This window comes from Camelus ferus, chromosome 9 (assembly GCF_009834535.1).
Source record: "Camelus ferus isolate YT-003-E chromosome 9, BCGSAC_Cfer_1.0, whole genome shotgun sequence".
Taxonomy (NCBI): domain Eukaryota; kingdom Metazoa; phylum Chordata; class Mammalia; order Artiodactyla; family Camelidae; genus Camelus; species Camelus ferus.
Window position 1 is genome coordinate 35,848,797 of NC_045704.1, and position 27,885 is coordinate 35,876,681.

The 27,885-nt window shown below is 39.4% G+C and overlaps 1 protein-coding gene across 1 annotated transcript in view; it reads left to right on the forward strand.

The window, feature by feature from the left end:
• The window catches only part of NUP93 (nucleoporin 93), a 99,187-nt gene that overhangs the window by 16,724 nt on the left and 54,578 nt on the right, over positions 1 to 27,885 (forward strand). Inside the window, exons 2-3 of the mRNA XM_032486359.1 lie at positions 292 to 484; positions 8,161 to 8,278. Of these exons, the coding sequence (XP_032342250.1) occupies positions 306 to 484; positions 8,161 to 8,278 (297 nt within the window). The 5' untranslated portion in view covers positions 292 to 305. The remainder of the gene's footprint in view (positions 1 to 291; positions 485 to 8,160; positions 8,279 to 27,885) is intronic.

Below are 27,885 nucleotides of genomic sequence, written 5' to 3' on the forward strand. Positions count from 1 at the left end.
ATTCTGGTCTGGGGCTTAGTATCTTTGCATTTGTTCTGGTGGCAGAAATCAATCTTGGGGCTGTCAGTATGCGCAGAAATGATCTATTTCTTCCCAGTCTGACTCATTTTCTCTGTAGGCCTGTTGTTCTTGGGTTATGTTCAGGAACAAATCCTGCTTGTTGATGAGCTGTCTCCTTAACTGTTTACAAAAAGTCCTAGTGTTTCGTTAAGCTTGTGACAGGTTCAGGCAATGTTTGAAGCCTGTATTTCCCTTGATTTGAGTCTCTTCTTCCCCCACCCCCCCACCTAGGATTTGCATCTCCAATGGATACTGAGGGGTTTGATGAGCTCCTTCAGCAAGCTGAACAGCTTGCCGCTGAGACCGAGGGCATCTCAGAGCTTCCCCATGTGGAACGGAACCTCCAGGAGATCCAGCAGGCTGGTGAGCGCCTGTGTTCCCGTACCCTCACTCGCACATCCCAGGAGACAGCAGATGTCAAGGCGTAAGTACTGGTGGGGAGGCAGCACTGGTACTGGGTGGCTCGGGGGCAGGATCTGTTTCTTCTTTCCTGCCTTGAATTGGATGCAGTCTGTAAATGACAGACACAAGCCAGATTCTCAGGAACTGAGAGAGGTTTTGTAAACAGGTCAGCAGCCTTGCTTTGTCTCTCTGCCTCCTGCGTTTTCTAGTCTGTCTGCCTACCAAATTGTGAGCCCTTATCATAGTTAGAGATGATCAGGGTGGGAAAGGGTGAAGAGCTCTGTCATACAGAAACCATCCCAGAAGTTCCTGCTTGAGTTCACTGGCTGTTGGGTCATAAATGGCTCATGTGAGTATATTGGTAAACGTGGGTCACACAGATAAGAGTTACCTTCAAAGTCAGAGAGCCCTCAGCGATGAGCAAAGTTTTTAAGAGCACTTGGAAGAAATTGATGAGCAGTTAGTGACGAGAAGCCATCCAAGTGAGGAGTGATTCCATCTACTTATTGTCAGTGAATCCGGAGGCTACTTCTGAAAGGCCTTGGAAATGCAGTGCCTGCGAATTGATTGTAGAAGGGGAAAGTGAGCCCCAAGAGAGTGCAGCAGGAAAAAGTGCTGACTTGACTGCCTGGCCAGTGGCTGCTGCTGCCACACAACACCAATTGGGTTGTTGATTCCAATTCCATGGACATGTATTTGGGGTCTGCACTGTGCCAGGTATAGGCCATTGCTGGGCATAGTCCTTACCCTCAAGGGGCTTATGATCTGGGGACACAGAAAAAAAATCTTGTCACATTCCATAAAAAATGTGATTTACAGATTACTAACTGTGCATCAGTAAGATTTTGCTTAATCCTCACAACAAATAGTAGGACTGTGGTCCCTGTATTATAGTTGAGTAGTTAAGGTTCATAGAGGGCATGTAACCCTCTCAGATCACGCAGCTAGTGAGTAGTAAGTCAGGATTCAAACCCAGTGAGGCTGACTCCAGACCTTATGCTCTTTTAGCCCTGGTGGAAGGGTCATGGGAAAATAGAGGGATGCTGTTACTTGTTACCTTGCTGGGTATGGAAAGTGGCTGAGACTGTGTGGGAGATACTATGTGGGAAATTGTCAGTCTTCTGCTCTGTTTTCATTCCTTGAACTTGAGAAAGACCTAAGTGCTGGTGTTAACATGTTTTGAGTACATAGTAAATGTCACAAGGGGTGAGTATAAGGGCTACATTCTTTTTCCAGCTAATCTTGAGAGCTAAATGTTTTGGCTGCTCTGCCAAGGCAGTGAAGATGTTGTGGAAATTATTCTGTAGGCCTCCTCAGAATTTTACTTTTTTAAATATTAGTAAATTTTGGTTCTATTGGTATTGATAAAGGTATATCAGAGGAACCCTGGGAGGGATTTTTTTTTTTTTTACTATCCAGCTTTGCAGCTCAGTGCAGCCAACTGCTCCCCTACACTGTTCCCCAACACCCCTACCAGCCTTTAGACATTTTTGCTTAACTTGCCCTCCCCACAGGCTCCTACTGCTACTGCTGCTCCTAGTTGCCTGCAGTTACCCTCAGTCTTGAGCATGCAGGCTTTTGCTTGTGTGCAAGGATGCTGCTGGAGCAAAAGGACTGTGATGCTAGCTGAGTTGCTATAGTTATAATTTAATTGCATCAGCTTTACAGCCTATTAAGAGCAAAAAGGGAAAATGTTTTCTTGGTAACAATTATCAGTCATGCTCTTTTTCTTGTAAATTTCCATTCTTCCTCATCTCTTTCTACCTTAAATTCATTATTTTAGGGAGGAGGAAGTTGGAACATTGAAAGAATGGATAAAGGGTGGGGCAGGTTCTTAAAAAGAAACCAAAAGGCTGATGACTGTATTTTTCCATCTTCTTGATAGGCAGAGACATAAAGTGTGATGTGAATATTTTAGTACAGGATGAGGGCAGAGGAGAGAAGTGAACAGGAAGAATTTTCTTACATGAGATTAATTTTGAAAGAAATTTCTGTCTTCAAGATTTTATTTAAGATTAGATTGTAGATTTAAGATTGAATTGTTCTGTTCTGAAATTCATTTGTGGAAATATACCTTGTTGGATTTTTTATTTTAGGGAACAGATTTGATAGCTTTTTTACATGTATGTGTTTGATATTTTAAATTGTTAAATTTCTTCAGCATAAAGAAGAATATGCTTAACATGTATAAAGGTATAAATCAGTTGGCAGGCTACGACCCAGGAGCTGAATCCAGCCTGCTGCCTGTTGATTTGTTGGGAAAACAGGCACACTTACTTGTGTTTGTGTTATCTGTGCTGCTTTTGTGCTACAGTAGCAGAGTTGAGTAGTTATGACAGGGACTGTATGGCCTGCAAAGCCTGAAGTATTTACTGTCTGCCTTTTACAGAATAAGTTTGCTGACTCCTGGTGTAAATAATAATAGAATGAATGAATATCCCCGTGCATGTTGCTCAGTTAGGACATAGAGCATTATCAGTAGCTGTGAAGCCCTCCCTGGGTACATGTCATCAGTTGCATCCCCCCTCCTTTTCCATTGGAGATGCCTCATTGGGTTTTTGCATTCAGCTCAGAGACCAAGCAACCTAGAGGTGTACAGAGAAAAAGCCAACAATCACTCTCTCCCCCTAACTTTACCATCCAAGATAATCAGTGTTATTAACTCACTTGTTCGTTCACATTTTTCTTAATATTCATGCAGAGCAAATAAAAAACATTTATTTGCCCAATATTATGCAGCAAATTCTAACTTTATTGTGCTAATACTAATAACCTACCTTTTAAAGTATGAACTATTTGTCAGGCATTGTGCCACGTACTTTACATGCATTATATACTTTCTTCTTAAAATGACCCTGTGAAATAAGTGCTACTGTCTCTGTTTTATAACCGAGGAAGCTCAGAAAGCAAGTGGTCACAACCAGAATTCAAATCCAGCCTGAGTGGTAAGGATCCCTCATACTCGTATGGCACTTTCAATTCCCAAAGAATTATCATAGGCGTTCTCCTGACTGTTCTTCAGAGGCAGAGTTTTTCTTCACATTTTAACAAGAGAAAAATGAAGCTTGGAAATGTGATGTCTTCCAGATTTTCAGTCATTGTGACAGGTGGGACTAACCCAGGCCTCCTGACATTTTTCCTGGTCCCCATGTATACTACAGAGAACAGCTTTTGTCCTCCTGTTTTCTTGGGACCTCAGTGTTTGACTCTAGCCTGTGGCTTCTTGCTCAAGAGAAGCTGTCTGGCTTACAAAATTGGGGCAAGTTGAGGGCAGGGAACCTTTGCGTTTTTCCACCCTTAGAAGCTCAGAGTCTCTGGTACAGCCTTTATTTGTAAAACTATCCCTCTTGCAGGTTCCCTGCCTCCTTCATCATTCCTCCCTCCACCTGCCCCCATCAGGGCTTCTTCACAAGCCATGTACTGCACAGTACCTCCAGGCACCAGCCACTTAGATGACCTTTCTCTTCTAATAATTCTAATAGCTGATTTTTAAATTCCAAGGTTCTCAACCTTGGTATGCCTTAAAATTAGTGGGCACTAGATACATTCTCACATGTCACTGGTGGAGATGTAATGCCTGGGGGACAGAATTTGGCAATACCTAGTGAATTTACTCTTGACCTAGCAATCCCACTTCTGGAGATCTATCCCAAAGATACACTGGCAAAAGTACAAAAAGATGTGTACACAAGAATATTTTTTGTAGCATTATTTGTAATAGTGAAAATGGAAAGCAATACCAGCATCCATCAATACGGGACTGGTTGAATAAAAGTGGTTCATGTACATAGTGAAGTGCTTTTCAGTAGTACAAAGGATTGAGAATATACACTGCCATGGAGTGACTCCAGGTCATATTGTTAAGTAAAATAAAAGTGCAAGGTAGAGAAAAGTGCATAGTACTCTCATTTATTTAAGAAAGCAAGTGAAAGGAATCCCATGTTCATGGATTGAAAGGCTGTCTTTTAAGATGTTATTTAGCACTCCCCAAATTGAGCAATAGATTAATGTAGTCCCTGTCAAAAGCTGAGCTGACTTCTTTGCAGAAATTTGCAAATTGATCCCAAAATCCATATGGAAATGCAAGAAACCTAAAATGGCCAAAACAATCTTTTTTTTTAAGTATAATTGACCTATAGCACTATGTTTTTTCCAGGTGCACAGTATAGTGATTCAGTGTTTCTGTACATTACAAAATGATCATCACAGTAAGTCTGGTTACCATCTGTCACCATACAAAGCTATTACGATATTATTGACTATATTCCCCACACTGTACAGTTCGTCCCTGTGACTCATTTATTTTGTAACTGGATGTTTGTACCTCTTAATCTCCTTCACCTATTTGACTCATCCTTCCACCCTTCTCCGCTCTGGCAACCACCCTTTTGTTCTTTGAATGTTCATGAGTCTGTTCCTATTTTGTTATGTTTGTTCATTTATTTTGTTTTTAAGATTCCACATATAAGTGAAATCATATTCTTTAAAGCTTTAAAACTTTAAAATCCTTAGAAAAAAACATAGGTTTAAATGTTCCTGATCTTAGGTAAGACAGAGCTCTCTTACACGTGAAACCAAAAGCACAGTTGACAGAATCAAAGTTAGATAAATTGAACTTCATCAAAATTAAAAAACCTTTATGCTATAATGTCCTGTGCTATACAGTATATCCTTGCTATGTATCTATTTTATACATAGTAGTTTGTATCTCTTAACCCCATATCCCTAGTTTGCTCCTCCCCCTTTCCCTCACCATTTTGGTAACCGCTAGTTTGTTTTCAGTATCTACGAGTCTGTTTCTATTTTGCATACACATTCATTTGTATTGTTTTTTAGATTCTACATATAAGTGATATGCAGTACTTGCATTATTTGTCTTTCTCTGTCTGACTTACTTCACTAGATATAATATTCTCTTGGTCCATCCGTGTTACTGCAAATGGCAGAATTTTATTCTTTTTTATGGCTGAATAATAAACTATTGTGTGTGTGTGCGCATGTGTGTGTATCACAACTTCTTTATTCATTCATCTGTTGATGGACACTTGGGTTGCTTCTGTATCTTGGCTATTGTAAATAGTGCTACTATTAATATTGGGGTGCATGTATCTTTTTGAATTGTTTTCATTTTTTCTGGATATATACCCAGGACTGGAATTGTTGGATCATATGTATGGTAGTTCTATTTTTAGTTTTTTGAGGAACCTCCAGACTGTCTTCCACAGTGGCTGTACCAAAAGACAACCCCGTTTTAAAATGAGGAAAAGATCTGGATAGGCATTTCTCAAGGAAGATGTATTAATATCCGTTAGGCAAATGAAAAGATGCTCAACATCACTAGCCATCAGGGAAATGCAAGTCAAAACCACAATAAGCTACTACTTCACACTCACTAAGATGTCTATAATCAAAAAGATAGATAATAACAAATGTTGGTGACAAGGTGGAAAATATTGCAACTTTCATATACTGTTGGTAGGATTGTGAAGAGATGTAGCCACTTTGGAAGAGTCTAGCAGTTCCTCAGAAAGTTAAATACAGAGTTACCATATGACTCAGCAATCCACATCCAGGTGTATACCCAAGAGAAGTGAAAACAGTTGTCCACACAAAAACCTGTAAGTGAATGTTGATAGCAGCATTACTCATAATCGCCAAAAAGTAGAAGCAATCTAAATGTCTAACAGCTGATTAACTGATCAATAAAAGTGGCATATCCATATAATGAAATACTATTTGACAAGAAAAAAGAATGAACTACTAATACATGCTGAAACATGGATGAACCTTGAACAACATCATGCTAAATGAAGGGAGGCAATCACAGAAGACCACGTATTGTATAGTTCCATTATGTGCAATGTCCACAATATGCAAATCTATAGAAACAGAAAGTAGATTAGAGGTTTCCAAGGGAGTGGATCAATTAGGGGACATAGGGAGTGACTGCTGATGGGTAGGGGGGTTCTTTCCTGAGTGATGAAAATATTCTAAAATCAGTTGTAGTGATAGTTGTATAACTATGTGAATATACCAGAAAACATTGAATTATACATTTTAAATGAGTGATTGTATAGTATCTGAATTATATGTCAATAAAGCTGTTTTAAAAATTCAGGTAACCCAAATGTATATACCTACCTGCTAATAAAAAAAGAAGGAAGGGGTTTAAAAGTACCTGAAATTTGCTGTAATCAAGTACGGTAAGACATGCAAACATGGAAATGACTGTCATGAAGGAAGAAGTTTCTACTCACATTTCTCTAGAAACAGAAGGCAGGGCATGCTATGCAGGGCCAATGAGGGAGCACTGAGGTCAGTCAGGGGGCAGAGGAAGCAAAGGGAAAATGTGGGGAAGAGCCTTTACTGTGGTTTCTGCAGGAAGGCAAGGCAAGGCAGGGTGAGTAGGCTTAGGATTGGCTGGTTTGAAAACCTCCATGGGCTCTGAGGTAAAGGGGCTGTGTCTAGTTGTCTAGTACCTATCCCTGAGATGATTAGTGCAGAGGATAGTGCCCAGTGAAAAGTGGTTGGGGTATGGGCTTTGGATTGATTAGTTTGCATATGAAATATGTGCTTGCAGGCCTCTAGGAATTAGCTAACCCTGAGAGAGGCAGTATCAGCAAGGCCGCAGATGTCAAAGCAACAAATACAGAAAAGAAAAAGGTGTGATTATAACAAAAGGTAAACAAACAAAAGGTTACCTATAGGAAAAGGGCAAGGATTAAGTGAAGACAAAGACTTTCTATAGAGTTGATTTTGGAACTGTATAAGTATTTTGCATAATTATAAAACAAAATTAAATTTCAAAAAGGAATTCCTAAAGGAGGAAAATAAATGCTCATCCAATTGGTGACAAAACCATTCAGAAAGGAGTAGTTCTAAGTAGTATCTTGATCTGTCTTCAATAATTACATTGTTAGCGGAGGGATTAATACTGCTAGTTTTGAGACTGTTGTGTGTTTAGTGTAGGATAAAGCAAATAAGTAGTCATGGTGGTGATGCTGAGAATTAGGACTCTTGGTATGAAAGGAAGGAGATGCATATAGAAAATCTATTTGAAGTTAACCCCAAACCTTATGTTTTTAATTTTGAATTGGAAGTGTCAGTATGAACTTATGATGTAATTTATCTTAAGGAAACTGAAACAAAAGTAAAACCTCTATTTCTAGCTCTGCCTATTGAAAAGGCTTAGAAATAATGTAGCAGGGAGCAATCCTAGTGCCCAGATAGTGGTCTCTAAAATCCATGTCTTAATAAAAAGTAACTGGAGTCTTTGGAGAGTTGGCTGATTTCAGGACTGGGGCAGGTGTGTATACGATGAACATGTCTTGTCGTACCAGATGGCAAGGAAGTCATGAAGGGCCACCTGAGTCATGTCAGAAGAACTCAGAAACCAACTTGAAAAGGCTCCTACTGGCCAAAGATGAGAGGATTTGAGCATCATGAGGATAATAATTGCGACGGATTGAAATACATCCGATATGTCCCTTACTCTAGGCATGATCAGGACTCTCTTACTACCAAATACAATGTTGTGTCTATTATTCCAGGTGGTAAATCTTTTTGGAAAGGTATAAAACAACCATATGAGAGTGTTTGGGCAATATATAGGAAGTTTTGAATAAAAAATACTCTAGTATTTTAGGAAACGTATTAGATGTGCTAATTTTACTTTTTTCTCCCTGTATCCTCAAATAGGTCAGTTCTCCTTGGGTCTCGGGGGCTTGATATATCCCACATCTCCCAGCGATTGGAGAGTCTGAGCGCAGCCACCACCTTTGAACCTCTTGAGCCTGTGAAGGACACAGACATTCAGGTAAGGGCTGTGGCCCAGGCTGAAGGCCCTGACCCTGTGCTGACCAGCTGATTTAGGAATTCCAGATTTCTTTGTTAATTCTCTTCTTCAGATACTAAGAGAATGGGAAGCTTAGCTCTGGAAGTACAGTGGAGAACACTGGATTATTTTCAGAGTGCTCCGCAAGATTGAATTTAGGAAAGCAGTTCCGACCTGCATTTTTTAAATTATTGTGATTACGAGAACAGATTTCTCTTCTTTCCTTGGGCTTAATCCAAGGCACAGAGACATTAGTTGTAAGTTTCTCTTGCTTTCTTTGCTAGGTCTCAAATAATTTTACTGTTTGTCTTCCATATTTCTACATCTTGCTTGTATTGGTTGGCAAAGAGCTGGGGAAAACTTAGAGTACTTTTACTGAAACCTACTCATCGATTTCTAGGAAGTATCTGGCTCCATTAGTGGCACCAGGAAATGGTCTAATAGAGCACTCCAGTCTCATTTAACCTAGCATGCCACTGGCACAATTGATTGCTATTTTAATCTAACCAGGAACTTTATATATATACATATGAAAGAGAGAGAGAGATGTGTGCATATCTATATCTATATCTATATCTATATCTGTATCTGTATCTGTATATGTGTGTGTGTGTCCCTGTCCAAAATTGTTTAGGAAAAAACTTGTGACCCATTTAGTTTTGAGGAATTGGAACACTGATTTGTGTTAGAGTTAAAGGATAGTGGGATGCCATTTCTTCCATTGATTTACTTTGAGATGAAAGGATACAGGTCCTCCAAAGGCAAATCCTAGCACAAATGAACTGTTATTATTTGGACTCAATTTGAATTAATACTTTACTCCACTACTCTTCCCAAGAACTGTTTTAATCGTCTAATGGTTGCAATTCTACTACATTTATTCCAGTTGAGAAACCTAAAACCATAGACTTAGAGTTGAGAGTTGGATAACTATAGATATTCATCATCATACGTTCCCAGAGTATGAAAATCCAATTTTTCCCTAGTTTTATGTAGTAAATTATATTTGCCTGTCACTTTATAGATGCCTTCTTATTTCCATGTAATCTTAAAATGGCATGTATACTTAATGCTTTTCTTTTTAACGTCTTAGCTGTTCCTCTCGCCACTTCTATTTCAAGTGCTTGATGCACTATAAACAAATACTTATAACAGGTTTGAGATGGGCGAATGAGGTACAGCTCAAATAATTTGAATAATCACCATAGATTTGTGGGAGTATCCCTAATAGTCTGGAAAGAAATGGCATTTGCTGAAAAGTTATTGTTTGTTTGAGTTGTTTTTAATGTTTATAATGTCAGGTAAGTTGTTTCTTTTAAAGAATAACTGCTTTTTAAATTTTCTTTGGCATATTTGTAATACATGTTTGGAATACCAAGCAACATTTAGTAGTGCTCTTCGTGAACTCCCACTGATGTTGTACGACATTTTTGGCTTTGAGATATTGATGACAGGTTTATAAATGTATTGAGTCATAAGGATCATTTATTCTGACCTTCTATTAATGCATGAACACTGTCCTTCAACAAGCCCTTTAGATGGTTTCCTAGCAGTGCATACTCGGTCACATCAAAGAGTTTCTTAATTTGGAATGAGCATGGCCAAGAGTTTTGGTCCTGCACCACTGGGAAATCTTTGAACTTTGACAGGAAGGATACCTCCAGTTCAGAATTTTGCCTCTGAGTTTAGCTTTTCTGGAATAGCTTAAAAAATGCCAAATGGTCAATCTAAGGTAACTTGGTTAATTGGAAATTGATCATCTAGACCTGAAGTAAAGATTTAAGACTAACTAGTTTCAAAGTAAAATCTTCTATTGACTGACTTCATCTTCTTGCCAGCAAAGGCTTACAGGAGAAAATTGAACTTTTAAAAGGCTAAGTCTTTGGCTTGATCTGAGATGCTCTAGGGATTGATAGGCGTTGGAAGTTTTAAGTTGTATGGCTCCGCTGACCTAGGCTTAAACTTCCTATACACATGTAGTATCATGTCCTTGCCTGACTTCCTGTTTAGTAGTCAAAATAAGAGCCAAGTCAGCTTTTTGCTCTTAGTATGGAATGGTCCTTGTTTTAATTCTTCTCTTCATGTGTTGGTTATCCAAGAGGAGTTAATTTGGACATTTTCAGTTTTTTGTTTTTAGAAAAGCCAGGTATACTTTTTGATGGACATTTTTTCTCATTTATTGTTACCCACTTTATTGAAATATAATTCACGTATCATAAATCTGATGGATTTTTGTATATGAACTTTTTTGTTTTCCAACCAGTGCAGTTTTTGAGATGAGAATGCACCCTAATCCTACATATCAAGTATCAGTCATAGTGAATTTTTTATGTCAGTTTATAAATCCATAAAAGGAAATGCTGAAGGATTTTGACAGATGTTGTCCAAGACTTTGTACCATCTATTGTTTGCATTACTTATAAGCTTATAAAGGCATTTTCCCATATAGAGTTCCCTTTTCTGTTTGGTAAACATTGATTATATTTCCTTCTCTTTCTAATGGAGCTTGTAATTAATATGGGTTTTTTGTTGTTACTGTTTTGTTGTTTGTCCTAATCAATGATGTTGACATGCACTGAGAATGCATTTTTAAAAGATTGCTCTGGCTAGCAAAGGTAACATTTAAATAAACCCACTTAAGTATATGTATGAGTGATGCTAGTAGAAAAATTTTAAATGTTTGTTGATTTAATTTTTTTGGAAATGGAATTTTTTGGAGAAGACCTACACATTTGTGTAATAGAGGTGAAGAGCAGTAACTGTTAATAGCACTTGGTACTAAAACAAGTGTACTGTTCTCTTCTAAGTGACTTTGCGATGCTTACGAGTACAAGTCCTCTCACAAAGATCCATTTGCTCACTTCTGTCTTTGGAAAAAATACTGAGGGCAGACTGCACATTTTTACTGTGATCTGAACAGACCTAATGTACCATGGATGATGTGTATTATATTGTAATAAAGTGCACAGTTACACAATTCAGCTATATTCTGGGCTTTTTCACTAGATTACATGTATATTTCAAGAAAGCTGTGCAGAAATAGCCTGAATTGGTTATAAAAATGAGAGCTGCAGTTTCTGGACATTAGGCTGTAATATTTCCAAATGGCATTAGACCAAAATATAATAATATTATTGCTAAACTTATTGTATTAGATTCCTAGGGCTGCTACAACAAATTACCACAAACTTAGTGGCCTCAAACATTAGAAATTCATTCTCTCACAGTTCTGGAGCCCAGACCTTTGAAATCCAGGTGCTGGCAGCACACTACAAAGGCATTAGGGGAGACTCATTCTTCCAGCTTCTGGTGGCTCCTGGTATTCCTTGGTCTGTGTCAGCATAAATCAATCTCTGCATCCATCTTCATAGATTTTTTTTCTCATGTGTGTCAAATACACATCTCCGTTCTCTTATAAGGACACCAACCTTTGGATTTAGGGACCCCCCCCCTAAATCCAAGATAATCTCATCTTGAAATCCTTAACCTGATTACATTTGCAAAGACTCTATTTCCAAATAAGATCACATTCACCAGTACTAGGAGTTAGGACTCAGACATGTTTTTTTGGTGGGACACATTTCAATCCACTATACTTACCTTGCCAGAAATTTTTAAACTGAAATTGACTGTAATAAATGAAACATCTTCGAATCTAACTCTGTTTCACAGCTGAATGGAGGAGTGTTGGGATTAAGCATCTATTGCTAGTTGTTCCAATGACTGCACACCTCAACCAAGTATCTGATTTCATCCTCAGTGTTCTCTTCTAGGCCTTTGGAAAGTGAGGCTGACTACCCGTGTCTGATTCCAGAGTTCAGTTGTAGTTACTCTTTTCAAGCAGGTTATCACTCTGGAATGCGCTGAAGAGACATTTTTCGACTTGAAACAATCTGATTTTTATAAAGTATTTTTTAAGTATCCTAGTTTTCAGGGTAAGTATAGGGAAGATTAGAGAGAGAGAGAGAGGGAGAGAGAGAGAGAGAGAGAGAGAATGTGTGTGTGTGTGTGTGTGTGTGTGTGTGTGTAGACATAGGGAGAGAAAGAGAAAGAGAGAAAGGCCTACTTTAGCTAACCAGGTTACCTAACCCTTTCTTTTTCCTTTTATATCAGGCTTTTGCTCCCTGCCTTCCTTTACCATGGAGTAACACCTCTGAAATGTCTGAGCCCTAATTTCAGTCTAACACTCTAAGGCTTTCCTTAGATGCCATTTCTTTCATAGTTTTCTCAGATCTCTCTTATGGCCTCCAAATATAGCATGTTGGCTTTACTGCTTTGGAAAAAACAAAACTTTCAGAATATTTCCCCACAAAACAAACAAATTTAAATTATGTTGTTGAAATTGACTTAGCAGCCAATTTAAATCTTGATAAATGAAAATTTAGCCCCTTCTACAAAAAAACCCACAACCATGTACTGAACTAAAGGCCTTCATAATCTGCTAAATTTCCAGATAGAAATCTGCCCTGTATGAGTGAAGAGTAAAAGAGGTCTTAAAAAGAGGATAAAATAACTATATAAGAAAATTAGAATCAGGGAAACTGATCTATCACATGTAAGACTAATGGTGCAATAATAATTGACTTGTTAAAAACTTGTTCTGCTTACCACACTATTCCTATAATAAAATATTCATTATTTCCTTCCTTTTTCTGCCCTTGGAAATGTAGTATAATCAAACCACTCTTAGCTTATCTTTTAAATAATCAGAAGAAACTAAATGGCTTTGGTAAGTATAAAAATGAATCACTGGTGATACAATCCCATATCACCTAAATTCTTACATTTCATGATTTACCTTTTAATTTTATACCTTCAGAATTAAGGTACTGCTGCTTAAATGCAGCTGTATAACAGCTAAGAGGAAAAATAGTTATATTGTTTGCTAATTGTGTGTTTGTAGTACTGGCAAATTGTTGGTAGGGAATTGGTTCCAGAAATCTTGTGGCAGTTTGTTGGAAAGAGGATCAGACTTGCCTAGAATGATTAGTATGCTAATAGCAGTTCTTCAGAATTATTACTGGCAAAATACTAATATTGAGGAAAAGATGCAATAAGCTTTCCCTGGCTCAAATTAGTTGAGGGAAAGTGCATTCTGAATGGATGAACAACATCTTAATTCTGAGATTATCTTTAAAGAAAAGTAGTTGTCATTTTCATCTGTTTCTAGAAATTGAAACTGCTAAGCGTGTGTACCAAGGAGAGGTCTTAACAAAGCTGCCTTAGTAAATTAAGGAAGAGATGAGGTTCATTCATAAGAATTGCATCTATTTACATACTGATAATTTATAGAATAATTCTGAGAAATGGTTTAAGTAGGCAAAACATACCTATCTTTCTTACTGTTTCTGCTCTTAACGTGCTTGAGCAGGCTTTCCGCACATAATCATCTAGCCCAAGTTGGCTGATTGGAAATTTTCAGTTGATGGACTCTGAAGGAATAAGACTGTGCTCTTTAAATGTTTTCATATAATATAAGAATGCAAGAGACTGTTGCATGGAATCTAACAGTGTGAAGATTTTTTAGTTAAGCATTTGTGTTTATTGACCTCCTTTCTTATATTTTTACTTACTCCTAAGAGAATCAGTGGGAAGTTCATGGTAATCTTTCTTTTGAATTTTTAGAGGACTTTAATGGCTTTTTGAATCTTGCCCTTTCCCAGCTTATAACAGCTGTCTCTCCTGGGCTTGACACAACCTATAGGTAGTGCTCTTGGGTTCACTAGTAAATGAATCCAATTCCCACTTGATCCAAAGCCTGTTAGTTAGAAAGAAACCCTTTCCTGGAAACACCAGGTACATTTTAGGCCAAAATTCTGTTGTAGTGGTGGAGCTGCATGTGGAAAAGACATACATCTTACTGTGCCCTGTGTTCTTCTTCAGGGCAGTAGCTGTGCCAGCTTGTGTGAAAGCTACAGTGCTTACAGCACCCCTGCTTAATAAGCATATTTGCTGTTTCTTGTCATTAAACCCTGACCCCGGGTAAATCTCAGATCTGGTAAAAACCAGTAAACATGGAAAAAGGGAAAAAACGGTGTCTTCGCAGAGACAGTTTAATGTACCATTGTATTTTGTATTTATAACTAGGTGGTCTAATGCTGATTGCTGTGTTAAGTACTGAAATGACTTAATTTGTCTGTCTGTGATAAGAGAAAAGGCAGGCATTGTGGTCTGATGGCAAAATATGCAATTATGGTGAAGTTGTCTGGTGAATGGAATTAAAAATGGTAACTTCTGAATAAAAATGAGTATTAAAGGCATCATCTGTGACAAATGTGAAAAACTGCTTTTATGTGAGCCAGGGATATGAGATTTCAGCCTTTTTACTTATCCATTCACACTTACTCCTGAATGCAGGGCTTTCAGAACATGCAAGTAAGTGGATGCTGAATGCATTCTGAACAGGCAGGAAATGACAGGCTTTTTGTCTTCTCAGAGGTTTCTTATATCCTGTAGTGAGCAGGGGAATATCAGTTACCAACTTAAAGAAGAAAGAAGTTGGAATGGTTCTGTAATAGTATTTTGGAAGAAGCCCATGGCTAAAAATATTTATCTAACAATTTAATAGAGTACTTCAAATATTGGCCAGGCCCTGGTGCCTTTGAACTGGAGTTGAGTCATCCCCTCCCTCCTTCACCAGCATCTCTTAACCTGCCGATATCTATTGATGCCCTAATACTCTGGAGATGGGGAGCATATATTGTCATCCTCAGTCTGGTGTCTTTAAATTGCTTGATTTCAGGAGCAGAAATGGACGGAAGTGTTTGATTTAAATGGAAGCTAAAACCTTGTCGAATATGAAATGCTTTGCTGTAGACCAGTCTGTCATTCTCAGATGGCAGCCCTTGACCCTGTGTGCCACTTTGATGCTGCTTGCCACAGCACCCTGTGACCTCTTATTTCCATTTTGGAATGTTAGATCCAAAGATTTCCAGGCCCACAGCCTGATGAGACTCCTTCCACTGATGGTGGTTTCAAAGTGTGGCTCCCCAGTTATAAAACTTTGGGGTCCAGGTTCTTGCTGGCTCCACTAAAAATCCACATTCTCTGAAGGAACTGAGAGAAGGACTGAGATAGGAGAGACACTTGGTTTTGCTTCTTTCTGTTTGTTGTTTGGTGGGACCAGGAAAAGAAGCTGGGAGTTAGGATGGGCAACATCCTCTTCTGACAAGATCTGTATGTAAAATTTCTTTTGCTGCAGAGCTCTCAGAACCTGTGTGTTTCTTCCTTTTTGAGCATTTTCCTGTTTTGCAAATGGTTAGCTTCCATCTTGCACTTCAGATATGGAGAAGTTAAGTGAGTCCCCCAAGCTCAGGTTGCTGGCGGCTGAGCCGAGACTAAGGCAGCTCCTGGTATGCAACGCACCACTTTAATTATCCTGGAGGACAGAAGGCGAGTCCCCTCTTCTCACCGTGAAGTGGCTGTGAGGCCGAGATGAGATGCCATCAGCAAAATCCTGCCTGTGCTTTTCAGAAAACCGCAGCACTTGAAGCACTGCGGCAGAATCTGCTGAGCAGGGCTGGGCGTGACACAGCTTCCAAGAAATTGTACAGAAAGAACCCTTATCTTATAAAACATATTTATGACTAGGACTGAGCTATTCGTTTACTTTATAACACAAAGGGGAGGATTAGGTCAGCAGAACGTAAGGGGGAGTGTGGATTCCCTGGCTGATTTTTATTGTTGCTACCTGATTTGATTTATTTCTTTGAATGGCATAGGCACAAGGATATGGGGGAGAGTTTTCTCCATTTCTCCTTTTTCTTTAAAACAAAATTTATCTATTTAAAAATTCTGTCACTATCTCAGGGACAGATAGAAACAGCCATGGATAGTTATTATACGCTTGATTTGCTCAAGGTAGCAAAATACAATAGGGAGATATTATCTGGGAGTGCTTTCTCCACTCTTACCAAGTTCTCTGTTATCCACAGTGCACATTTGTCTCTAAATGAGCAGGGCCTGCTGGGTCCTTGAAGGCTTACAGGCATCCGCTATAGTACTTGGTTCTGTGGTGAGATCCTGAACTGCCCCAACCGTCTTCATGTTGAAGGAATGTGATAATGAGTATTGTATTCAAAAGGTGCTTACAAAATCCATCCTTCTCAAGATTTTTTTGTTTCAATTTGATCTCAGACTGAAAGAGACTTCTATAAAAAAAAATAAAAATGATTTACTAGAAAAGAAATCAAAGACTTGTAAAATATAAGCTCTAGTTTTAACAATTAAATTCAATAGATGTAAAATTACTCTGTCAGATTTCTGTAAAACTTTCTGTTTTTGTACTTATCTGCTGCAGACTGAACAAACTGTTTGGGGGATGGTGCTCCTTCAAACATACTTTGAGTAGTGCTAGTTTCAGTAGCTATGTTTTCTTCCTTTCTCCCCTCTTCCCTGCTTCCTCCTTCCTCTCCTCCTCTCCTCCCTTTCTTCTTTCTTCCCTACCGCCCTTCCTTTCTTTTGCTTAGGTTAAGTGTTCCTTGCTGGTGCAGAGAATCATGGCATCAAAGACAAGTTTGAATTCCTGTCTTCTGTTTTATGTCAACTAAAATTGCGAGGCAAAGCTAAGGTTTACTGAACATTTATTGTATCCAGACACTGTAGTAAGCACTGTCTGGGTTTCCTCATTCAGTCCTTCCAGTAACCCTCTGAGGTGGTTACTACTGTTAATGAGGTTTCACCAGGAAGGAGCCTAAGGCCTGCAGAGGCTAGGAATGCCAGACTTGAACTCCCTTCTGTGGGTTTGAGTTCAGTACTGTGCCCTTACCCCCTAGGTTTTGAATTTCATTTGGAGACTAAGGCTATTTTAGTAAAGGAATGAATTTTCAGGGTGTATTTGAAAGAGGAAGGTGATGGAAGTATGAAATATAGAAATATAATTGATTGCTCATTTAGAGCAAAATAAAGAGTAGAAAGCCCATGGTGCATGGATGTGGTGCAATTGCTCTTACTGATATAAGCTTAGTAGTAAAATAATGTTGATTGAGGGAGAAGCGGAAATGTGCTTTCTAAGCCTTAATACAATCCCTGCTGGTTCTGGGGGGAGATGAGTTTTGCATGAAGGCCAAACCTGCTTCCTCCGTTTATCTCCAGGTGCTGGCTTTCTTGCCATAGTTTTCTGCTTGCTGAGCTGTCAGTTTAATTTACTGTCTAAAGCTCAGCCTACTATGTCTCAGGTTTGCTGCCCTACAGGTACACTGTAAAGGATTTCTATAAAATCCTGGAGCAGCTTTTAGTTTTGAAATGCCAAGGCTTTGTGCTTGTGAAAATAGGTTGTGTTCAGTTTCTTGCTTGATCATCTTTGTTTTGCTTCTGAAGCTGAGCTTGAGTTAGAAGGATGATGCTAGAAGCAATTTAAAGGGCACATCAAATTTTTACTGTAATCCTGAACTATTGATTGTTGACTTATTTGTAGGTTTAATGCAGACCCATTTCCTTACTTAGCGTCTGACTGGCCATTAAGTTCTGGCTGTGTGCCGGAATGTTGAAATCTTGCATCTTGTAATATGATTTGGCTGTCTAAGGGTATTATGTGTGTTTGGTTTTTAAAGACACAGACAAAACCCTCGACTTGGTATGTGCTCCAGAATACAGGAAAGAATTTCTGCATAGCAAAATTACTCACTTCGAGGAGACAGCACAAAAGTAAAAAGTTGACATTCAGCAGAACATTAACACCTGAAGTCAAGCAAATTGGTACCCTCTGGCCTAACTGACTCTTAGAAATAAATGCAAACCAGCATAACAGAATCTTGAAGAGAAGGCTTTGCAGGGAACCGAACAGGCGTGGTGGTGTTCCAGGTCATAGTTAAGCACTCTCGAATGAGTGGCCCTCAGCAGGTGCCTGGTGACACTCTCCTAGCATGAAGTTGAAATTAGAATCTAGCTGAGGGGCAGGTACAGCATCCTGCTTGTGAAGGGAGCTGGGTTCAAGTGGTTGGAAAAGAAGCAACCATTGCCTGTATAAGACTTTACCCTCTCTTTCATAACCTGGACGCCTTGACTGGAATAGAGGGCGAGTGAAAGCTGAGGAAGTTGGATGGCAAGAAAATATTAAATTTGGGATTTTAAGAGTATGAATGAGAGCTGAATGGCATTAGGAGGGGGAAATTCACTTTTCCCTCTAATTGCAAAAAGAAGGCCTGCTTAATTCAGAGAACTTGGAAAACAGCCCCATAGTGCACTTGAGTGACTGTCACCATTTGGGGAGTGTTGAATTGTTTGGACCAGGTACTTGAAGCTATAGAACATCTATATAAAATGACAAGGAAGATTGATTTATTTCAACAGGGCAGTGAGGAATTAGTCCATGAAGCATGTGTTAGAGATAGACTATAAGAATGGCCCTCATAGTTCAGAATTGGTCAATTCTTATAAGGTGATACACAGTCGTTTCCTTTACCCTGCAATGGAAAAAGCTTCCTAATGTGTGAAAAGGGATCTGAGACATGCAGATTTCATGAACAACCATTATGTCATTTCATTATGCCCATCAAACCATTGGAAAAATGATACTGAGAAATTTTATGACCTTGTCCTAATGTGGAAGATTTAGGGGGAAATAACAAGCTAGTAATTTTTTGTGAACTTTGAGGGACACACCATAATAATCCTTCCATTTGTATAATACTTTGCATTGGGCTTTGTCTGTCACTGTCTTATGCCTCACTGCATTGGCTGAGGTGAGTTGCATGGGTGTTGACATCTTTATTTAGAAGGGGAAGAAATTGAGACCAAGAGAAGAGAGATTAGTTACTGTCCAAGGTGGAACTTGAACCTGGATACTTCTCAATACCTTGCCCTATATCCTTACTATCATGATTTGCTGAGGAAGGGGTCAAGGGGTGGACTGGTTGGGTAAATTCCACATTGTTAATTTTTGAGGTTTTTTTGAAAAGACACTAAGCTAGTTCTTTTGCCACTGGTCAAATTTCTTAATGTTTTGGTCCTGTCTTTCCTCTTGGACCTTTTCTTGTTTTCTTTGAAGTGACATTTCCATTTTTATTCTTTTCCATGTGGAAGATTTGCTGGTTAACAGAATCAGTTATAGGGCTGAACATGCTCCTTAGAGGAGTAATACTGAGTGCTGACAAACCTTGCCTTTTCCGTTTGAGATGTACTTTGGAACAAAAAATGGTACAGGTGTTTGTTGCTGGTGTTCATATGCTATAAACATAGTTTACAGATGCCCTCTATGTGAAGGGTTTCTTGAGATTTGTCACACTAGAGCCTGTCAGCCTGGCTTGTGCTGAGTAGGTCACTGGTGCCAAGCAAATGCAAAGTGGCAAACCAGAACAAATGTCATATTTGAAACTTTAGGTGGACTAGACTGTCAGGGTTCAGAGCATATTGGGGGAGAACTGTTTTGTGTTTCTTTTTGACAGTTTTTTATTTTCTGTTTCACCTTGCCCATTTCCTTCCTTCCTTTGGACTATCCTCCCCTTTCCCATTCTTTTTGTCTGGTGTTTGTTTTGTTTTGTTTTTTGGTCTTTTCTTTTTCTTCCTTTCATTTTTGCTTTCCTTCTGTCATTTGCATCCCTTTTTCTCTGTCCCCCTACCCTGGCCTTTTAGACTAACTGTCATCCAGAGCAGCCATTGTTAATGGGAGTCTACCTTCTTTTTTTCCAAACAAGTGTTAGCTGTGAAATCTTGGCTGTTAGAAAATTTCCTGCATCCTGGCAGCATGCACTCACCAAAGCTGTCTTGCTCTGTAGAATGAGTCTAGGCATGGGGTTGATCTAGGCCTGGTTTTGTGGGAGCCTGGCCTTGCTGGCTGGCAGGGGTGGGCCTCTTCCTCATGTGCTCTCATTACTTGCGTTTTCTGCATTTGCAAACCCCAAAGAGGTAGAATTTAGTTTATCCACCTATCTAACCTGCTCATGTTTTGCTCTTGTAATGGATACCTTGAAGTGTCTCCTTATTTTGGGCCCTGCCTACAGCCTCTGCTAATATTTTACTTTTGGTCTTTTTTTTTTTTTTGGGTGCCTGACTCAGCTTGATATTGAGGGAGTGCAAGGGTTTTCTGTTATAGTACACAGCAAACTGGGGGTTTGGGTGAGGCTGTTACAACTTGTTTTTTGAGGCTCGATCATACATTAAAGCCAAGTCCTAAATAAAGGGGATGATGGGAAAGAAAATGACCAAGGAAAAGGGCATACTTGATTTGTATCTCAAGTTTTAGAATGAAGTTACAAATTAATCTAGTTCTCAGCTTTCTTTGTGTTCCTCACTATTGTTAACTATTCATCCTACCAGCTCATATTTTGGCGGGGAGAGTTGTTTTGGAATGGGGTTTATTTTGGAGCAGCAAATACATTGCAGAGCCCTTCAGGCCTCTAGGTTTTTTGTTGGGGGTTAGGAAAGGAAAGGAGCTGCACATCTCATCTTTGCCTTTAAATTAGCTTTCTACATTATATTGGTTTTAATTTCCTTCTCCTTTCCTCTCATGCCCTGAATGCCTTTGGCAACAGGAAAGAAGCTCTTTGTCAGTGATGCTAAAGTGTGGTACCCAGACCAGCAGCATCAGCTACACCTGGGAACTTGTGAGAAATGCAAATTCTTAGGCCCCCAGACCTACTGAATCCAAATCTCTGGAGGTGGGGCCCAGATTCTGTGTTTTAACAAGCCCCCCAGTGTGAGACCTGCTAGGTTAAGTGATTACAGAAGTCTAGCCTAGGTAAACCGTACTTTTCTAGTTGTCTCTGCCAACTTTTATACTTAATCTACCTGTGGCCCAACCCTGAACTTTCAGCCTGCAAAGCAGTGTATTTATCTTTTAAGTATTTGAGGCCATAAAGAATTTGTAACCACCCTTGTTTTTATTTTTGCTTCATGAAGGACACAGTGGTAAAAAAAATACATGGTAAGAACTTAACATATATTAAAAACATGACTTGTAATTGGTCATTGATTATTTTTTCACCATGGAGGTATTGACTCTGAAACTGAGGCTGTAGCTTAAAATACACTGCCTAAAAAGCAGTCAAAGCCCAGTGGGGACTGAAGAAGGGAGGGAGACAGAGGAAAGGGAAGTGGAGGGATTAATAATCCCATCTTGGTTAATCATCACTTTCCTCTCTGATAGCCGTGAGCGGATGTGCTGTTGCTTCTGCAAACGTTAATAATTCATGGATGGACTATGCCAAAGGGAGGCCTTAAATCTGGTCTCAGCAGATTAAATACAGTCTGCCATCAGTAGGAGCCAGGAGAGATGAAAGATGGACTTGTTGTTTTTATTCATTAATCTGATTTTCTCTGCCTTTCTTGTCAGCTCTCATCCTCATTTTGTTTACCTTTTCATTTGCTTCTCTCTGTAACCCCCTCCTGCATTAAGTGAGTGCTGGGGATCTTGGGTCTACTGTTAACAACATTTGATTTTACATGTCTTTAGCTGCGAGTAACAACAGATGCCATGAGAGAAAGCAGAGAGGCAGAATAAGTATTTCCTTGGAAATGTCTAAATCAGTCTGCATATTTCAAAAATGTATTAAAATGTGCAGCCTGTGTCTTAGAAATGGCTTCCCTTTGCTCTGAAGAGTAATCCTGTTGTATAAGCAGTTGAAGATATCCATAGTGTTCTTCATATAGATGTGGTGGTATTTTCCCATTTTACAGATGAGAAAACTGAGGCATGAAGTGACTAACTTATGTAGGGTTACCGAGAGCCCAGTTCTTCTGACTCCAACTTCAGTATACTTGCCACTATACTTAATTACCTTTTGCTTTTAGAAATCATATGTAGGTAGACTTACAGGGCATTTTACCCATAAGGCTGAAAAGAACTTAATTAGATTAAGTTCAAATAATATATGGGTAGCTTCACAGAAACACTTCAGACTAAATTCTAAACGTGAGTTTGCCCACAAGCACCACAGAGAAGGCTGACGACAGCTGCAGTTGTGTAGACGTTTCTCAAGCATCTGAATAACAACCCTTGACGACTTACAGGTTAATCAATAAATATGTCTGAGCACTTAACCCTGTGCATGATGCTTTGTTGAGCACCATAAGTGGAGATAATAGAGTCCCCATCTTTATCAGATTTTCTGTGTTTTAGGTCTACCCAAGGAGACTTGGCTACTTGAAATGCCCCAGCATCGACTTAAATCGGATGTGAGATGGCCAAGTAGTAGAACTGGAACCTCAGTAGTTTGCTGAAGGACTTAGTGTGTAAGAAGCATGTTAATAAAACTGGACCATTGTTTTTAAAATGAGTTTCACCTGTGTCATTGCTGGAAGGCTGGTAGAGAGAATGGTGTGGGAAGAGCAGATTTTAAAATCAGCCTAGTTTTTCAAAAAACTGTTTCAGAATTACAGATCCCCATCGTGTTCCTGATGTAGAGATATGGAGGGTGCAGTACTGAGTTGGAAACCTGAGCCGATGGTTATACAGGGCAGCTTGAGCTCCTGGGCCTAGACAAGGCCACACAGCTCCCTCACCTTAGTTGTTGGTCCTGCCCTGCAGTGGTGGGGGATGAAAGGCAGGGCTTCCTCCTGCCTCTTCCACCCTTTCACGCAGGAGTAGCATCCCGGGGGGCATCACCATGTTTTCTGTTGCAAATTCATTTTGTTGTTATTTCTTATATAATTTTTAACTAGTTATTTTCTTATAGAATTTTTCTTAGAAAAATTTCAAGAACTTATAGTTTATATGTCAGTGAATTTGAAATTTTGACCAGGTAATGAAATATATGTAGTTTTTCCCTTGTTTAAATGATTGAGGATTGAATAATTTTAGTAATCCTTTTCTTTCTGTTGAGGAGTCTTTTTTTAAAAAGAAATCAATTTCTGGCCTCATCAGTGTTTTCCAGCTAATAACAGAAGCAGTAAATATATGCAGCAAAAAAAAAATTACGTGAAAATTAAGGTTTTAATGTCTTTTATCTAAAATAATAGTAGTAATATGATGGACCCCGCTTTAGTAAGCAAATCCAAATTCTGAGTATCTGCATTTATTAAAGAAATCTCTGGGTGATATTTAGCTTTAGAATCCCTTCAAATAACAGCTTCCCTACTGAATTTAAAATAGAAGTTGTTTAAAAGAAGTCTATTTACAATCAACCTGGTAAGAAACACATCTGTTGTATAAAGTACATTGGTAACAAGAACCAGCAAGCTAGAATTTGTTTTTTTGTATCCACCATCATCCTCCGTGTAATAACTTCAGATTCCATGAAATCAGATTCCATCAAGCACACCCCTGAACGGTTTTTGTTGGTGCAGTGTCTTGTAGTGCTGTGTACAGAATTCTGTCAGCAAGAAACTCAGATCCTGAACCCAGGACCTGGACCTGTGAGAATCAGAGTTTTTCTGTGCCTTATTTTCTTAATCTGTGCTATAAGAGAAATGAATTGCCATGTAATTTTATGGCTATGATGCTGATGAGTCTTTATATACTTTATTATTATTATTGAGGTAGAACTTCTTCATATAGTCTTCAAGCTCTTGCCAAAATTGCTTGTTCCTTCTATCTAAATCGTAAAGTTTGAATAGATGCTGTGAGTATGTGTATGTGTGTGAGAGAGAGAGACGCAGACCCAGACTGACAGAAAGAGAGCTCTACTCGTTCTGAATTTCTGAAACTTGGGACTGCAGTGAATTGCCCTGGAGGAATATTTGAGGAGAGATGCTTCCTTCTCACGTTTTAGCCCATTGCTATTAGTACCTGCGTTTACTGGATGGGGAACAACTTTTCCAAAACGTGTTTAAAGTGGAAGTCTTACTTCTAAAATTACTTTCAGCTTCCTGCCTTAAGGTTCTGGCCCACTTCTAAACTCTCCTCTCACCCTTTTTGATTTATGGGCTTAGCAAGCAGAACCCTGCTCTGGGGCAGCAGGAACTCATCAGCTTCTCAATGCAGAGAGCTTTCTTTTCCCTGCTGTTTCTTGACCCCTGAGCAGACATGTTTGCTTATGAGCAACAGAGAATGAACCTTAATTTGTTTTACTGCTAAATAAGACATGCAGAAATTCTCTGGTGTTTTTATTGACTGCCTGAATCTAGTGGTCCTCACTTAAAACAATACTCAAGGTGAAACATCATTGATAACAGATTGCTTTTTCATTCTCAGCTGATTTGTCATGACATATCAGCTGTGCATGCCACGTCCCTGACTTTGGGCCAGGACCATCTCATTTCCCCTGAACCTCCTTGGCTCTTGATGCAACTGAGAAGGATGCCGACTTTCGGAATTGAATACTTTGGTAATGATGCTTAGTCACAAAGAAGAGTTTGGTGGCTCTGCACATTGGCCAAGAACTACCTCAACATCTGTCTTGGTATCTGAGGCTGCAATTATCTCGGGGAGCTGAAGAGATCTGAAGGAACAATCAATAAGCTAAAATAACATTTAGCTCCCCTTTAAGTAGTTGCCTGCATCTGCCTGGGTGGGGCCTAGCAAACACTAATAAAAATCAATGAAGTGGTTTTGTTGAGTGCCTAATAAGGATAGCACTATGGTAGGCACTGATGACAATTAGAATAAACATAAATTCTGGATACTGCCCTCTGGAAGCTCATTATTTTCTACCTGGAAAGCCAAGATTAACAGTCCTTTATGTAATAGGGTCAAACTGTCCAAGATAGTGTTAAGTGACTGGCAAAACTGAATGGGAATGAAATGAAATTCTAAATGCCACGTGCAGGTCAGAGGAGAGGAAGAGGGTAATGATGAATGAATTTGGGGGTAGTTGGGGAAGACCCCCCTGGAGCAGGCGGGATCCAAATGGTCCCTGAAAGATTAAATGTGTTTAGCTTGCAGGAAGTGACAGAGGATATGGGAGTAATAACCTGAACAAGGTCAGGGAGGTGAGAATAGAAGTCACGTGCTAAGAAATAAAATGTGTCAGTGAGGAGGTATCAGATGTAGGAGTGACTGCCAAGCAGTGGAGTGTAGGCAGTATGTGCTGTTAAAAGTTTTGGAGCAGGTAAATGTCAACAAAAAAGAGGGGTAGGGGGTGGAAACACTTAGGGAAATTGACTTAGTCAATGGAAGGATACCTGCCGATGTGTTTTTCAGAGGCAGTTGCAATAATCCAGGCCCAGTGATGACAGCCAGTACCAGGTTGGTGGCCGAGGAAACGGAGAGGAAAAGGTGTGTGAGAGATGTTTGGAATAGAACATCTGCCACACTTGGTGCCTGATGGGCTTAAGAAATAACTCGAGGTTTGTAGTGAGAACAGAATTGGTGCCATTGGTCGTAGCTGACAAACTAGGAAGGTTAACTAGATTGAGAGTTGAGATTTCATTTCAGATTCCCCCCCCCACCCCAATGGAGACACTGGGGATTGGACCCAGGACCTCATGCAGGCCAAGCACATGCTCTACCACTGATCTATATCCTCTACCCATGTTTCACATTTTGATGTTCTGGCAAGACATCACTGTGGAAATGCCCCTGAAACATTAAAGATAGGATAAGAAACACTTCTCAGAGAAAAGCTCCAGACAGAATTTTCCAGAGCCACTGGTCTAGAGGTGAGAGTTGTGGCAGTACAAATGAATGTACCGAAGGAGAAACGTTCAGCATGGGCCAGGGGAACAAGGTCTTAGCAAGGAGAAAGGAGCTGGGAGGCAGCTCGTGATGGCAGGCTGGGAACGGGACTAGGATTTGGCTATGCCTCAGAAGGCTAGGGAGTAGGGGACAATGATTGTCCAACCTCACATGGTCTCTCATTTTTAACTCTTAAAAGCTCTTATCCACTGGTGGGATTACTTGATCTTCCCAGCAGCCCAATGAACTTGGCAGAAGGCAGAGTAGAGCTTATCAGGATTCTATATAAGTTTTGATTTCTGGGTAAAGCCCTGCGTATTGTTAATGTACTTGAGAGCTTTACAGCATGAGCCTAAGGAAGTTGTAACTATCTTCCCCCTCCTTTTTTTCCTACTGAGATTTTCCAAACCGATTAACTACATGAGGGAGAAGGTCATAGAGTCTTTGGAATCTGGATATCTTAAGTTGGAGGAAGTGTTTCTGCTTTTTTCAGAAATTTTTTTCTTTCTTTCTTGGTCCTATACCTCTACTTTGCTAAGAAGTTCTTTAATGGACCAATTGGGAGAATCTGTAGAGAGATGGAAACAGAAATAACAAACCTGAAACTTTTCTAGTAAAGATTCTCATTACAGAGAATTCTAAGGCGCTACCTAAAAGGCTTGCTTTATTGGAATTTTGAATGGAATACTGTTTGAAATTTCAAGCCCTCACCTGAAATTTGGAGATCTTCAAATACACAAAGACCTTAATACACTTTGGTCACTGTAGTAGCAAGATCCATTGTCTCTATACTTTTGGACATCTAGGTTTTTTATATAGAGTATGTGTGTATCTGATGCACAAGTTAGCTGCTGTTGTAGTTCAGAATGTTGCAGTGAATGGAGGTTTTGAAAAGATCACATTGATCCCCTTTGGTAGAAAGAATCAGACATCATCTCTGCATTTGTATAAGCAAGCCCATTTATATCCCTTATGTTAATAAGTGCCAGGTCTGCTAGTTGTCTACCCTTTTCTCTTTGTTTTAGTTTTTGTTGCTTAGGGTATGTAAAACCAAAACAGAATTAAACAGTGGACTACCAAGTAGACATTTAGTAATGGATCACTTCATCTGGTGATAAAACAATTGGAGAAGTACCTCCTTTGTAAGGTGGCTTCTTTTAGTGTTTTAACGACCTCCACATCCATATTTGGATTTGGGGTCCTTGGTTAGTTAATACTTCTCACTACTCTGCTCTGAGGTTCTTTGCAGTCAGAATATTCTACAACTCATCTGGCTTCATTGGAATACTCATAGATTGGGGAAGATGCAGACAGAGCTGGTTTACGGTTTATTCCAGCATAAAGAAATATCCTCTTTATTTGTTTGGCCTTACTAGTGTGGAAAAACGTGACTCTGTGAGGTGGGGTTTTTTTTGGTAATTGAAGGGGGTTTTCTCACTCCCCTGTAGTGAACTTCACATGTCTCCCTCAGGAATAGGTTTTAACCATCAGTGAAATGGTTTGACTGTAACCACACTGGGGTCTTTGAGTTCTTTTTTTTCTTGCCCCTTCCATCCCCAGGCAGAGACTCCTATTGCTGCATATCCACTATGCTCCAATGCTGTATTTATTTGATCAGAAACAAAAGAGTTTGCTTCTTGCACTGGTTCAGAGAGAGGTCCCCCAGGATTGTCTTTTGTTCAGTAATTGGAGCATAAGCTGAGCCTGGTTAATTTCAAAGCTACCCCCAACACATGTTCCCTTCCTCCCTCCTTGTGCAGTTTCTGAGCTGCTAGTGGTACCTTGTATTGGGTCTGGAACAAAAAAAGCTAGAATTGTTGAATGTTAGCTACAACTACTGTGACATCTGCTGTGGCACTGAATAGCACTGTTGGTGCAGTTAATTTTAAGTTAGGGGAAGAAACAAAACCAGAAAGCTCTTCAGCTTTAAAGCTCTAGTTAACACATGTACCTCCAAATTATGCATTTGGTGCTATCACAATGAATAAATGGAAAGGAACAAAGGAAATCATGGTTTGATTTTTATGTTAGAACATAAGTTCTTTCATTGTTATTCACTGTTCAGACACCAGTGTGTTCTTATGTTCGTTCTTTTTCA